The sequence below is a fragment of the Rhinatrema bivittatum genome, chromosome 1, assembly GCF_901001135.1.
Source record: "Rhinatrema bivittatum chromosome 1, aRhiBiv1.1, whole genome shotgun sequence".
In the NCBI taxonomy this organism is placed as follows: domain Eukaryota; kingdom Metazoa; phylum Chordata; class Amphibia; order Gymnophiona; family Rhinatrematidae; genus Rhinatrema; species Rhinatrema bivittatum.
Window position 1 is genome coordinate 215,438,606 of NC_042615.1, and position 14,112 is coordinate 215,452,717.

Sequence of the window (14,112 nt, forward strand, 5' to 3'; positions counted from 1 at the left end):
TCCCTTGGTGCTTCGGCATCGAGCTCGCCTGGGCTCCCTGCTCTAGCCTTCCTTGCTTGCTGTGCGTGTGGTCTTGGACCTTGCTTTGCCTTGCGCTGTGTGTGGCCTTCAGGCCTTCTACCCTGCTTTGCCTTGCCTTGCACTGTGTGTGGCCTTCGGGCCTTCTACTCTGCTTTGCCTTGCATTACGCTGTGTGTGGTCTTCGAGCCTTCTGCCCTGCCTTGCCTTGCTTACTGCGTGTGCGGTCCTCGGGCCCTCTGCCCAGACGTGTGAGTTAGGCCTCCGGGCCCTCTGCTCTGCCGTGTGAGTGAGGCCTTCGGGTCCACTGTCCTACTGTGTGCGTGTGGGGCCTCCTGGCCCGCTGTCTGCTGTGTGTGTGTGGCCTTCGGGCTCTCTGCCTTGCCGTGCGTGTGTGTGTGTGGCCTTCTGGCTCTCTGTCTTACTACTAGGTGCCCTGACCCAGCCTGGACTCTGACACTGTTGTCTGCCACCTGCCTTGACCCAGCCTGGACCCTGACACTGTTGCTTGCCGCCTGCCCTGACCCAGCCTGGACCCTGACACTGTTGTCTGCCGCCTGCCTTGACCCAGCCTGGACCCTGACACTGTTGCTTGCCGCCTGCCCTGACCCAGCCTTGACTCTGACACTGTTGCCTGCCTTGACCCAGCCTGGATTTTGACACTGCTCCCAGCCATCCCTATCTCTCTCCACCTGGGGCCACCCTTCTGGGTGGTGTTCACAACACCAGAACACAGCCCGAGCGTAACAAGCAGGTCTTAGCTACAGGATCACTTCCAGCTATACCAAGTTGATGCTCTCCGTCCAGTTGACCTTGCTCCTCCAAGGCAGTACATAAGAACATAAGAAATTGCCATGCTGGGTCAGACCAAGGGTCCATCAAGCCCAGCATCCTGTTTCCAACAGAGGCCAAACCAGGCCACAAGAACCTGGCAATTACCCAAACACTAAGAAGATCCCATGCTATTGATGCAATTAATAGCATTCCCTAAGTAAACTTGATTAATAGCCGTTAATGGACTTCTCCTCCAAGAACTTATCCAAACCTTTTTTGAACCCAGCTACACTAACTGCACTAGAGTACTAGAGTACTAGAGATGTTAGACTGGAGTTGGGACTTGGCTACTATGTCTCTGAAGGTCTCCTCTATGTACCTCTCTGTCTGCCTCAGCAACCCAAGGTCTGCTACTCTGGCCTCCAGAGATTGGAGCCAGGAGCTCTTTGTACCGGGTACATACATACAACCTCTCACCAACTGGTAGAAAATCATACATGTGGCACTCAGTGCAAGATGTTGGACTGCTGCCTGCATCTTAATATTGTGTTCTTAGTACATTTAATAAACTCTGTAACTGAATCATTTCCCATTGAGTTTCAGATTCTGAGTGAATCCATTCAAGGGAGCAATAGTCTGTTTGGAGATAAATTTGCTATATGGTTATTTTACTGCTAGAGATGGATGGATCAGAAGAGATTATGACCCTTATGTAAACAAAATCAGACTTAAGCTTTTAATTGATTCTCATTTATTCATAATTTATACATACTTGAAGAATTACAAATATTTTTCTACACAATGCATTCATCCTAGTCTTTCCTGAATAAAGTACCTTAATTTATTATTAATATGATCAAAATTTGTATCTTTCCATCTACGCTATTTCTCAGTCTTCCTCCCTCTCTCTCCCACTCCTGTACGTAGCCTCTCTCATCCATCATAGCACAGGCCCCAGCCTTGGCAGTCTTTAGAAGACAGAGAGACTGCTGGCACCAAAGCCACAAGAGAAAGGTGTCTACAAGCTTCTGTGTAATCTCAGTTCACAGCTCCCTTGCCTTCCCTCTCCTTGGGCAGCAGCCCACAACCTTTCTCCTCTCATAAAGCTGCAGCACCTAAGCTGTTGCCAACAGTTTGCTGTCTCCTTTCATGCCAGATGGCACCAATCTCGCTTTCTTGGCCAGTGTAGGAGCTGTCCATATCTGCTGATGTCTCTCTTTCCTCATTACTGAACAAGATAAAGGTTAAGCTCAAATAGTCCCGAACACCCCATATTATCTAAGTATCAAATGACAGACTTTGGCAGAATAGTCATATATTATACAATATACATGTGTATTTTTTATCACAGGAAAGAGCTTCTCAGGGACATGAACCTTTCAAAAAGTCAATTACTGTAAAATGGTAGTGGTCGCAACATGGATGCCTGTGTCTTTTCCTAAGAGCATTCTGTTTTTCTTAAAATTTGTTCAGAAACACAACTTAAATTTAATGAACTAGAGTGACACTGTACAATCTGAATGCCATGTATGCCTATAGTTTTACTTCTCAATATTTTGAGAGTATAAGAGTCTTAAAAGGGTGAATCTAGATTTATTTTGTTAAACTTCTCTTACCTCTAATACTTTGCCAGTGATATATTTCTCGCAGTGGTCACATCTTATGCCAAACTTAGCATGATAGTCCTTTTCACAGTAAGGGACTCCATCCCTAGGGAAAAAATAGGTTGATGTAGCAAGAGTTTTATACTTTTTTCCTTCAAACACAAGTTCTCGCTTATTGATCTCTATACATATCATTTCTCTGCTGTCAACAACACTGCTAATTTAATTTAATATCCATGGGAGATCAAACAACATGCCTAATTTACTCTGTCCTTGTCAGTACTGATCATCTTTTACTCGTTTCACAAACCTGCTTCTATATGAGTGCAAACTTGAGGTGCATAGACTTGGTTTGCTTCCAGTAAATCTGCAGTAGGCAAAGAAATTTTCCAAAAACATGCATATAATTTTAATTTATGGGAGGATAAACAATTTCACAGATCTAGCTGAGAGTTGAAGGAATGGATGCTTCTTCCTCTTAGCATTTCTGTCCTGGATATCCCATTCTTCTTCACTATCGACAACACATTTTCATATGCGGTAAAGGATGTATAATAAAATATAGCATATGGAGAGAGAATCTGCCTCGGTTTCAGATGGCTGGGTCAATTACAGAACGAAACTTTGAGGCTCTGACAGTCTCCACTCATTGATGGTAACTTTGAAACTGCTACGCAGGCGCACATGTATGCTTATTTGTCAGCTCACGTCCAGAGACGCAACCATGTTATAACATACGCGCATATATGTGCGTATGTTATAAAATAGTCTGAACGCGTGTGCATGTGTGCACAATTTTAAACGGAGGCATGAATGTGTGTGCAAATGCTGCATCTACTGTGCGAGGGGAATTTATAAGGGACGCACGCCGATGCCATACCTAGTTTTCCCAGTTCGTTTTCAGTTCGCCCAGTTTAGGGATAGGACTTTAAAGCCCCATAATTTATTAGCCTCCCTTTCCCTGTTAGCCCCAACCCTTAAAACTCCGCTGACTAGCCTAGATTCTTTAGTTTTTGTACTTACACGCCATCCATAGCAGCAGTAAAGTTATGTGGCAGGGGACCCCGATGCAGGCCTGTGTGCGTAAGTATTGACGCGCACATCTCATGGCCTTCCCGTGCTCTGCCTAGACCATACCAACACCTTACCCCTTTTTCTGAACTTTTGATTTGCGCACGTAGCAGGAGATAAGTGTGTACATGGGTGCCTTTTAAAATCCACACGGCGCGCGACGGCTCAACTTGGGCGCGTATCTCCCTACTTTGGGGCACGTAGGGCTTTTAAAATGGGCCTGATTATGAGGGCAATTTTCAAATGGCCTACATCATTCAAAACTACACCAGCACTTTTAAGGCATGTTCTTTCAGTTACTGGCGTTATTTCTCTTTGAAAATGAACAAGTGCAAAGTGCGTGTGTTGAAAGCATCTATGTACTTTGCAAATCCTATTTGTGCAGAATGGTGGAAGTGCGCTTATATTTGAAAATTGGTACACATGCACCTGTTTCTTCCCCCACCTTAACCATGCTCACTCAAGAACGCCTCCTTTTACTGCACACTTTACAACCCATGCATCCTTTCAGCTGCATTTGAAGAGGACAGTTTTTCAGTTGTGCCATTTTACTTGAGTAAATACCATTTTTTCTGGGTAAAAGCCTTTCAGAATTACCCACTATATGTATCATATGTAAATGAGAAATTTGGACCAAATAAAATTCTCATAACTTCCAGTGAAGCCAACATGCTCACAAGGATGGTAACATTCAAAGGAGTGCGCAGCTGCACATTGACATGTATGCATTGGTGCACTCCCAGTGACACGGCTATTTTATAATATACATGTACATATGCACGGATATTATAAAATAGCATAGGGGCGTGTTTGTGTGTGCCCTAGTTTGCAACTGGAAGCGCACAGCTGCACACATCCAGGTCTGAGCCATTTAAGTGTGTTTATAATCTCCGCATGTCCATGCCATGACCAATTTCAACAGTTCGCCCAGTGTAGAGCTAGGTGTTCCAAACCCCCTGGTTTAATAGCTTTAAATCCCTCAGAAATATATTTTTTAAGTTATACCTTCTCCAGAGCGGAAGTAAAGTTACACAACACTGGACTTGCACATCTTTTGATCCAGCTCTGAAACACCCACATCCCGCCCAGACCACACCCCTTTCTGAATCCGAGAGAAATGTGCGGCTTGAAAAATCTGTGGTTGCATGCAAGGAGAAATTACTAGTTACCTGATAATTTCCTTTCCTCTAAGGAAGACAGGCTAATCCCCACAAGTGGGTTATGCACCTCTACCAGCAGATGGAGTTGGAATAAAAGCTGATGTCACGGATATATAGCTCTGCCCCAATATCAGCCTGTCAATATTCTCTGAAAAGCCAAACTGTGGACAAACTGATTATACTTGAAATGATTATTAACAATCAGTCACTCATGCTCCTAACCAATAGTGAACACTGAGTGCAGATCAAAGAATTAATGTTCACTAAACTGAGGGTTCGGTTAACACTTACCAGTTCTCCAACGAATAGCAGGAACAACACCCTGAAACATCCACACCTAAAGAGCAAACCAAAGGCAAAAATCGTCAGCCTCAGGCCTGGGTTCGGGCCGTGGCCCTGGCATCAGGACCCAACCTCCGGGCCGGGTTGTGGCATCAGGCCTGGGTCCAGGCTCCAGCTTAGGATGAGGCACAGGCATCAGGAGTCAGCCTCTGGGTTGGTTGTGGCATCGAGCCTGGATCCGGGCCCCGGCCCCGGCATTGGGACCTGGCCTCCGAGCTGGGTTGTGACATCGGGCCTAGGTCCGGGCTGCAGCCTAGGTTGAGGCCCAGGCATTGGCACCCACCCTCCGGGACCCAAGGCCAAGCTTTGCCATCGGATATCCTTGACAGATCAGGCAAGAGACCCTGGCATTGCGCTTGGGCCCAGGCCGCAGCCCCTACTTTGGGCCTTGGTCTATGCCCTAGGCAAGGCCCTGGATTCGGGCCTAGGCCTAGGCCAAGGTGCCGGTGCTGATCTAGGTTGCAGCCCCTACTTTGGGCCTCGGCCTAGACTTTAGGCGAGGCCCCAGCTTCAGGCCCAGACTTAGTCCTGATGCATTCATTTCAAACTAATGCAACAAATAAGGTTCATTTCATTCAGGGGATCCCTGCTTCATTTCAGGGCCCCCCAAATAAAACAAATTTCCCTTATTCTTCATGCTTTTAAAATCCATTTGAAATGAATGCACATCCCTAATTTCTCCTTCCTCTGCACTCAGGCAGGCCAATCCCTACAAGTGGGATGTACCAAAGCTACTCCCAAACAGAGTGGGCGTCTACCCATGGTCCAGTTGAGACTATATGCATGAAAGCTGTGCCCTGCGGAGCCCAAATTTACAGGCAGATAGCTTGGAAAGGTATGCAAGAAAGACCATATCACTGCCCGGGAAAACTCAGCCGGGTATGATAATCAAGGCTCCACCCACTCTAGTGCCTGAGCCCTAGTGGAATGCACTTTAAGTCATTTAGAGAAAGAATCTTGGCAACCAAACAGACAGCTGTGATAACAATGACAAAGAAATGTAATCACATTACCCCTATTGTGAAAATCCTTCACATGCTCCTGACTCATTATTGCACAAAATTCAAATTGTTAGTTGTAATCAGTGGTCCGTGGGTTCCCCCATGGACTACCGTTCTTACCTCCAGCCTCAACCTGGCCACCAATGCCGCGATGTCCCACTGCTTCCTATAGGTTGAGAATCAAATTACTAATGTGGCAGGAGCCACCGGGTTCTCTTGCAGTAGATGCTACTGTTCTTACATTTCTCTGTGCCCTAGGCAAAAGAGCGACACAGGATAACTTAAAGGGTCCACAATGGGAAATCCCTGTGGTGCCCCTGAATGTCATCAGAAATGCTGGCTTTAAAAGGCCCTTATGAGGTCTGCCTCGACACCTCAGCAATAGGTCTAGTACTTTCTAAGTAGAGTGAGTTGCCTCAGCATTTGTTCCTGTGTTCCAGCATCTGTTCCTGTGTTACTGTGTTACTGAGTTCCTGGTCCTTGCCTTCAGTATGTCCAGTGGTCTGTCTTCAGCTTTTTGTCAGATCCTTGTCTTGGTCAGTCTTCAGTTCCTTGGTATCTTCTGTGTCTCCTGCCCGTCTGTGCTGCTCTGTGCCTCCCTACCTGTTTCCCGTCCTGTCTCTCTCCTCAAACGTATCTCTGGTTTTGACCCCTGCTTCCTTGACATGACTGACTATGCCCAAACTCTGCAACAGCTTAACCTATGTCAATGCCTGTACTCTGCCTACCTCTGTCCACTGCCTGTTTAACAACCATGCCTGAACTTAGCCTGTCTTGACCTCTGCCTGACTCCAGACCACGCTTGAACACTGCCTGCCTTGACCACCATCCATCTTCGATCACTGCTGAATTCAGCCTATTCCTGGGCCCTGGCCTGTGACCCGACCAGCTCCACAGAATTCCATCTCATCATCAGATGTCTGCCAGCCCTGGCACCCAAGGGCTCAACCTAAGGGGAACGAGGACTGGTATAGATGAAGCTCCAGTTGGGTCTCTGCCACAGCCAACTCTGCCAGCCAACATGGGGGACCTGCAGGGCTCCTCTCTTCAGGTAGTGCTAACTCCCCCTCGGTCTAACGGGTCCATGCCCACAACAGATTGTTGAGGCCATGGACCTTACGGACCAGTCCAAAAACTGCAAGCATTATAGACAGCCTTTGAACTCGTAGTTGCCTTGCCGCATGTTTGGATACTTTGAACATACCTGCCAACCCGTCTCCATCTGTAGTGAGACCAGGGCAGGCTTCACTAACTGACTGGCTCATACCTCAGCTGCTGGTTCTGCCCTGGTATGCCAAGACCCAAGCAATGCTGGGGGATTTTGACTCAGTGCCACATACAATTTTCATTACAAGCCCCATTGTTTCCTGACAATTTGACTAAAACTACCTACATCCTTTCCCTATTGGATGGAACAGCCGTAGTGTGGGCCTCTCCCCTCTGGGAGTGTGCAGACCCAATGCTGAACAACTTGCAACTTTTTATTGAACAATTCAAGGCGCTCCACCTACGGCAAGGTTCCAGAACCCTCGCAGATTATGCCACTGAATTCAGGACCTTGGTCTCTGTGCTTAACTGGCAGGGAAACAGCCTGCTTGCTATTTTTTTGGAAGGTATATTGCCTAGGATCAAGGATGAGCTTGCTGCTCGTGAGCTTCCCACCTCTCTAGAGGCACTCATTTACCTTATGGAGAAGATAGGTGCCTCTGGAAGAGAGCTCGAGAAGGCTGCTAGGTATCAAGAGACTTCATATGGACACCACCTCCAATCCCTGCCTACTCCTGATGCCTTCACACCATTGATTCTTCTTCCAGAAGAACCCTTGCAACTGAGCTGGTCTTGCCTGGCTCCTGAGGAAAAGACCCAATGAAGACAACTTGGTCTCTGCCTATGTTCGGCAGCTCGAGGCCACATCTTGTCCCAATGTCCTGAGAGAAGGGAGAATCTGCAACCGTCAAAGCTTGTTGGGGGGGGGGGGGGGGTGATCTAAGACTCACTGCCTCGACACTCCAGCTCCTCCTGCCTATCATCTTGGAACAATCTTCCACACATTGCTGCACCCAAGCTTTCATGGCCTCCTGTTTCGGGGAAAACTTTATACAATAAGAGATTTCTGAGCAAGACAAAATTCCTACCATTCCCACGATGCCACCCTTAGCACTCTCATCTGTCTACAGAGACCCTCTACCAGAACAAGCAACATAGTCCATGATACTCCTTACGTTACACGTTGGTCCCTCACACACGGAGATTATAATCTTCCATGTCCTACCCAGAGCTGTGAACCTGATTATTCTGGGCATACCATGGCTTCAGCACCATCAGCTACATTTTGTCTGGTCCACATCAGAACTTATCCATTGGGAACCTGGGTGTACCGATTCCTGTATGGACTCCCAGGGGTCATCTCGCCCAATGATTATGGCCTCCATCCTTCCGAGACCTTCAATGTCAGGCATGGAATCCAGAGGTTTGCAAACCGCTCTGCAGCATCTCCAGGAAAACTCTCTTAAAGTGGCATACGAATTGCAAAAGAAACGGAGCAAGAGAAATATCCATGAAAAGCTTGGAAAAAGAGAATCATTTATTTATTTATTTTTTATTTTTATATACCGATGTTCCTGTAAAGAATACATATCGCACCGGTTTACAAGGAACTGAACAGTCGCCTCCAGGGCGGAAATACATTAAAACAGTTGCCTCAAGGCAGAATACATTAACACAAGTATACAGGAAATCATCTTGTTAAATAGTATTTTAAGGCACTTATCAAAGACAGAGATGAATAGATATGAGTCCTGCATACCCTACTTCAACAGGAAAGGAAGACTTTCTCCAGTCCAGAACCTAAAGAGGAAGTAGATGGCTCTACCCTCATGGCAGAGGCCATCCTCCACCCAATTAGTTCAGATGATATCTTTCCTTTGTTTATGGCTTAACTTCAGTCCCAGGAATTGCATAAGCTCTGGAAGAAAACCAATCGTTTGGTTGTAAAAGTGACCAGCCGAGCCAAGAAACCCGTAACAATCTGAAGGAACTTTCATCACAAGTATGTGATAGGGGATGAAAGACTGATGTGCATCGACCAAGAGAGGGATCTTGGGGTAATAGTGTCTGGAGATTTGAAGATGGCAAAGCAATGTGGCAAGGCAATAGCTAAAGCCAAAAGAATGCTGGGCTGCATAAAGATAGGAGTAACCAATAAGGATGTGAATCGTTTATCTGACGATTGAAAATATTGTCCGATATTTTCAATATCGTCAGATATCGGGGGGGTCCCCGATAGTGATAGGAAACCCCACAATTAATTTAGTGGGTTTTCTTATCGTTATGGGGGGGTGGGAAGAAAGGACACAACCTAAAAACACAACCTGACCCTTTAAAATGAGTTTGTTAGTATCCCTCCACCCTCCGGACCCCCCCCCCCCCCCATTTTAAATACCTGATGGTTCAGCGGGGGGTCCCAGGAGCATTCTCCCGTGCTCGGGCTGTCTGCTGCCACTAATCAAAATGGCGCCGATGGCCCTTTGCTCTTACCATGTGACAGGGGCTATTGGTGCCATTGGTCGGCCCCTGTCACATGGTAGGTGCACTGGAAGGCCCGTGCCATTTTTAAAGGCCCAACTTTTATGGTATGGGAATCTGTTAAGCATGGGGGTAACCAGCTCAGTGCAGCAGATACTACCATAACCTTGCTGGGTAGACTGGATGGACCATTTGTACCTTTTCTGCCTTCATTTCTATGTTTCTATGTTAGGTATCCCAGCAAGCCCAAGGCCTCAGAAAGGAGGCTTAAGAGGGCGGTACTGTTGCAAACAGCAGTCTGCAGGTTCCTCCATGGACCGCCATTCTTACGTGCAATCCCAGCTGAGTTGCCAATACCACAATGTCCCTCTGCTTCCTACAGGTCAGGACACTGACATCTAAAGTGGCAGGAGCTGCCAGGTTCTCTTGCGGAAGACGCCTCTGCTCTTGCACTTCCCTGTGCCTTAGGCGCATGCACGTGCCACACAGGATAACTTAAAGGGCTCACAACAGGAAAGCCCTGCAGTGCCCCGAATGATGTCAGAAATGCATGCCTTAAAAGACCCTTATCAGCCCTGCCTAGACCCCTCGACAATTGATCCTCTACATTCTAAGTAGAGTGAGTTGCCTCAGCATCTGCTGCTGTATTCCAGCGTCTGTTTCTGAATTTCCTGTGTCTGTTCCTGTGTTACTTAGTTCCTGGTTCTTGCCTTCAGTATGTCCAATGGTCTGTCTTCATTTGTTTGTCAGGTCCTCATCTTGGTAAGCCTTCAGTTCCTCGGTGTCTTCTGTGTCTCCTGCCCTTCTTACCTGCCTTCCCATCCTCTCTCTCCTCAGTTGGAACTCTGGTTTTGACCTCTGCTTGCATGGCACAACTACACCCAAACTCTGCCTGCCACTGACCACAGCTTGACCTATGACCATGCCTGTATGCTGCCTGCCTCCAACCACAGCCTGTTTAACAACCATGACTGAACTCAACCCACCTCGACCTCTGCCTGACTCCAGACCATGCCTGAATGCTGTCTGCTTTAACCACTGCCCATCTCTGACCACTGCTGAATTCAGCCTGCCCCAGACCCTGGCCTGTAACCCAACCAGCTCCACAGACTTCCATTTCATTATCAGAGGCCTACGCCTAAGTCCTGCAGGTCCTAGTACCCAAGGGCTCAACCTAAGGGAACGAGGGCTGGTATAGTTGAAGCTCCAGTTGGGACTCTGCCACAGCCAGCTCTGCCAGCCAACAGGGGATGGGGGAGGGGGGACTGCAAGCCTCCTCTCTTCAGATAGTGCCAACTCCCACTCAGTCCAAAGGTCCATGCCCGCAACACTAGTCATAACACTCAAAGGTATGGCACCAACCTACCTTGAGAGATCTCTGACCCTCTATACATTCACCCGCCCACTATGCTCACTCATTCAAGCATGTCTGATAGTGCCATCTCCCAAAATCATGTGTGGGGGTGTGTGGGAGTGTATAGGTGTGCATGAGAGGTGTGTATCAGAAGGTGTGTGTATGAGAGGATGCCAGTGTGTGTGTATGAGATGGTGAGAGTATAGAGAGTGAGTGTGCATGTGTGTGTGCATATATGTGAGAGGGTGCCTGTGTGTGTGTATGATAGGGTGCCTATAGACATGTATGAGAGGGTGCTTGTGTGCAGGGGTGGGGGTTGGGATGAGAGAGAGGATGCATGTGTGTGCGTGGGTGAGACAGGAATCTTGTGTGAGAGATACAGAGGAAGCATGTATGTGTGAGAGAGAGATGGAGGAAACGTGTGTGTCTGTCTCTTTCATACACACACATACACACACACACACACACACACTCAAGCTTCCTCTGTCTCTCACCAAGTGTGTATGTGTGTGAGAGACAGAGGGAACATATTTTGTTTGTGTCTCTGTGTGTGTGTGTGTATGTATACCCCGGTTCATGACATTCTCAGGGTGATAGGTATGGGGTATTTTTAAAATCCTTATTAGTTTTAATTACTGGGTATTATTTGATGTCTGCTGTTTTGAAATATTTTATCAATGTTTAGGAAATTTTAAAACATGTGTACAGGAGCTTCTAATTATTGAATATTTTAATCATCAGCTGTTTGAAATGTATATTTTTGTAGTATGATTTTACTATTCTGATTGATTTATATTTCTTGAATCTATTGTTTTGAGGAATAGTGATTTTCTGCTTTTCCATTGTTGCACTGCATACAGAATCTGGCTTGTGGTTTCCAGTTCAGTTTTGTGTGTGTGTGTGTGTGAGAGAGAGAGAGAGAAAAGAAGCATGTATATATGTGTGTGTGTGTTAGTGTATGAGAGAGACACAGAGGAAGCTTGTATGTGTGTGAAAGAGAGATGAAGGAAAGCATGTCTGTGTGAGAGAGACACACAGAGGAAGTGTGTGTGAGAGAGGTACAATCCTAAGACTGTTATATATGGGGGCACGCATGCACATACAGACACAATATGCTCCCTTTCTCTCTTACACATACATACGTGCTTGGTGAAAGACAGAGGGAGCACACACACACATACAATTTCTCTGTACCTCTCTCACACTCAGACATGTTTCTTCCATCTCTCTCTCACATACACACATGCTTCCTCTCTCTCTCTCTCACTCACATGCACACAAAAACTGAACTGGAAACCACAAGCCAGATTTTGTATGCAGTGCAACAATGGAAAAACAGAAAATCTCTATTCCTTAAAACAATAGAGTGGGAGATTTTTAAAATTCTTATTTGTTTTAATTATTGGGTGTTGTTTGATGTGTCTGCTGTATCGAAATATTTTATCGATGTTTAGGAAAATTTAAAATTATATATGTGGGGGGGGGGGGGGGGGGGTGCCAAAGAAATATTCACCCCAGGTGCTGAATACTCTAGGTACGCCTTTGTTGTGGATTATGAGGGGGAGAGAGGAGAGAGAAGTGAGACAGGGCTCAGATATCCATGGAGGGGTCTTTCATTTGGATCAGAGAGGTGGGAGGGGAGTCAGGTGCTTGCAGAGGGGTATTTGTTTTGTATTGAGGGTGAAAGGGATCAGTTGTACATGGGAGGGCTTCTGTTATGGATTGGGGGAGGAGATTGCTAGGCCTTGGAGCGACCTTTGCTTCGATCAAGGTGGAGGGGAGTACCCGAAGACATGGATTACCCCCAGCGTTAAATGTTAATGTGTTGGTACTGCTGGCAAGATAACATTTAACACCTACTCCCAAGGTGGAAATAAATTTAATAAGGCTTGCTAATTTTGATAAATTTCGCAACACATGGGGTAGATTTTCAAAGGGTTACGTGTGTAATATATGCGCGTAACCCTTTATAACCTACTCCTGCACACGCCGAGCCTATTTTGCATTTTGCACCTTGCATGCACTGAGCCCTAGTGCAGGCCCGATGGCTTTCCCTGTTCCCTCCAAGGCCGCTCCAAAATTGGAGCAGCCTCGGAGGGAACTTTGGCAGGCGTAACTTGCGCACGCCAGCCAGCTGCCAGCGCACCAACCCCCGGCACAGCCACTGTGCCGGAGGACTCGGGATCGCCCCGGACCACCCCTTTTTCATAGCTCCAGAACATACGCGCATCCCAGGGCTCGCGCGTCGCAGCGAGCCTATGCAAAATAGGCTTGGCGCGCGCAGGGGTAGGTTTTAAAGGGTTACACGAGTAACCCTTTGAAAATCTACCCCTATGTATTTATTTATTTATTTTCAATATTTAAACCTATCATTTGCAAAGCAACCAAGGCAACTTACAAATGCTACAAAGAAACAATATGAGCCTGCACCTAATTTTTAGCATGCACAAATTAGCACAGGTTTTCAGCTGTATTTAATCATTAATGAGCAGCCTGCTTTTTAACTTGCAAACTAAATACCTTTAGCATGCATGCTAAGTGATATGCTCATTACTGCACAACAGTTTTTTCACTGGAGAAAAGTTATCAAATAATAAGAAAGTTGGCTGAAAACCACTTAGTACCACTTCAATATGAAAGGTAAGAGGAGTGAATCCACAAGTTTATTTCTGAATGGAGAATTTGCATTCTTCCTTTCCCACTTACTTGCTGATGTATTCTGCATTCAGAAGCATACCACAGGTCTTGCATTTAAAGCAGCCAAAGTGCCAGTGCTTGTCCAAAGCTACCAACGACTGTCCATTTTTTATTTCTAAACTGCAGCCTCCACAATCTGCAAAACAAAAAAAGCAATGCTTAAATAATCACTCACATTCCTGGGTGGGGCCAACAGTTATTCGTGTATCTCCATATTTTAAAACCGGCCACCATAGCACATGGTGGATTTTTAGCTGTATATATCTACTGCTACTCTGTAAATCTGCAGAAATTGCTGTTTAGATCTAACATGACATGGTGAGGGGTCTGGGTCAACTGAGGGGAGTGCAAGCTCCTGCGCGGCCCACTTACATGCATATGTGACCGTTTTTGCACACACAAAGCTTTTACAATCTACCTCTAATTGAATATTGCCTCATCAGGAGGATTCCACAGGGACTACGGATTTTGAAAGAACCACACTTACATATAGATAACCCAGACTTTTTGGTCAAGTGGAACAAAATTTTGAATAAATGCAGTTTTGACTGATTGTTATTGATTAT

General features: G+C 46.4%; 1 protein-coding gene across 1 annotated transcript in view; it reads right to left on the reverse strand.

The window, feature by feature from the left end:
• Positions 1 to 14,112, reverse strand: part of ABLIM2 (actin binding LIM protein family member 2) — a 431,671-nt gene that overhangs the window by 234,797 nt on the left and 182,762 nt on the right. The window contains exons 5-6 of the mRNA XM_029591702.1: positions 13,556 to 13,682; positions 2,409 to 2,502 (exon numbers count right to left, since the gene is read on the reverse strand). Coding sequence (XP_029447562.1) covers positions 2,409 to 2,502; positions 13,556 to 13,682 — 221 coding nt within the window. The remainder of the gene's footprint in view (positions 1 to 2,408; positions 2,503 to 13,555; positions 13,683 to 14,112) is intronic.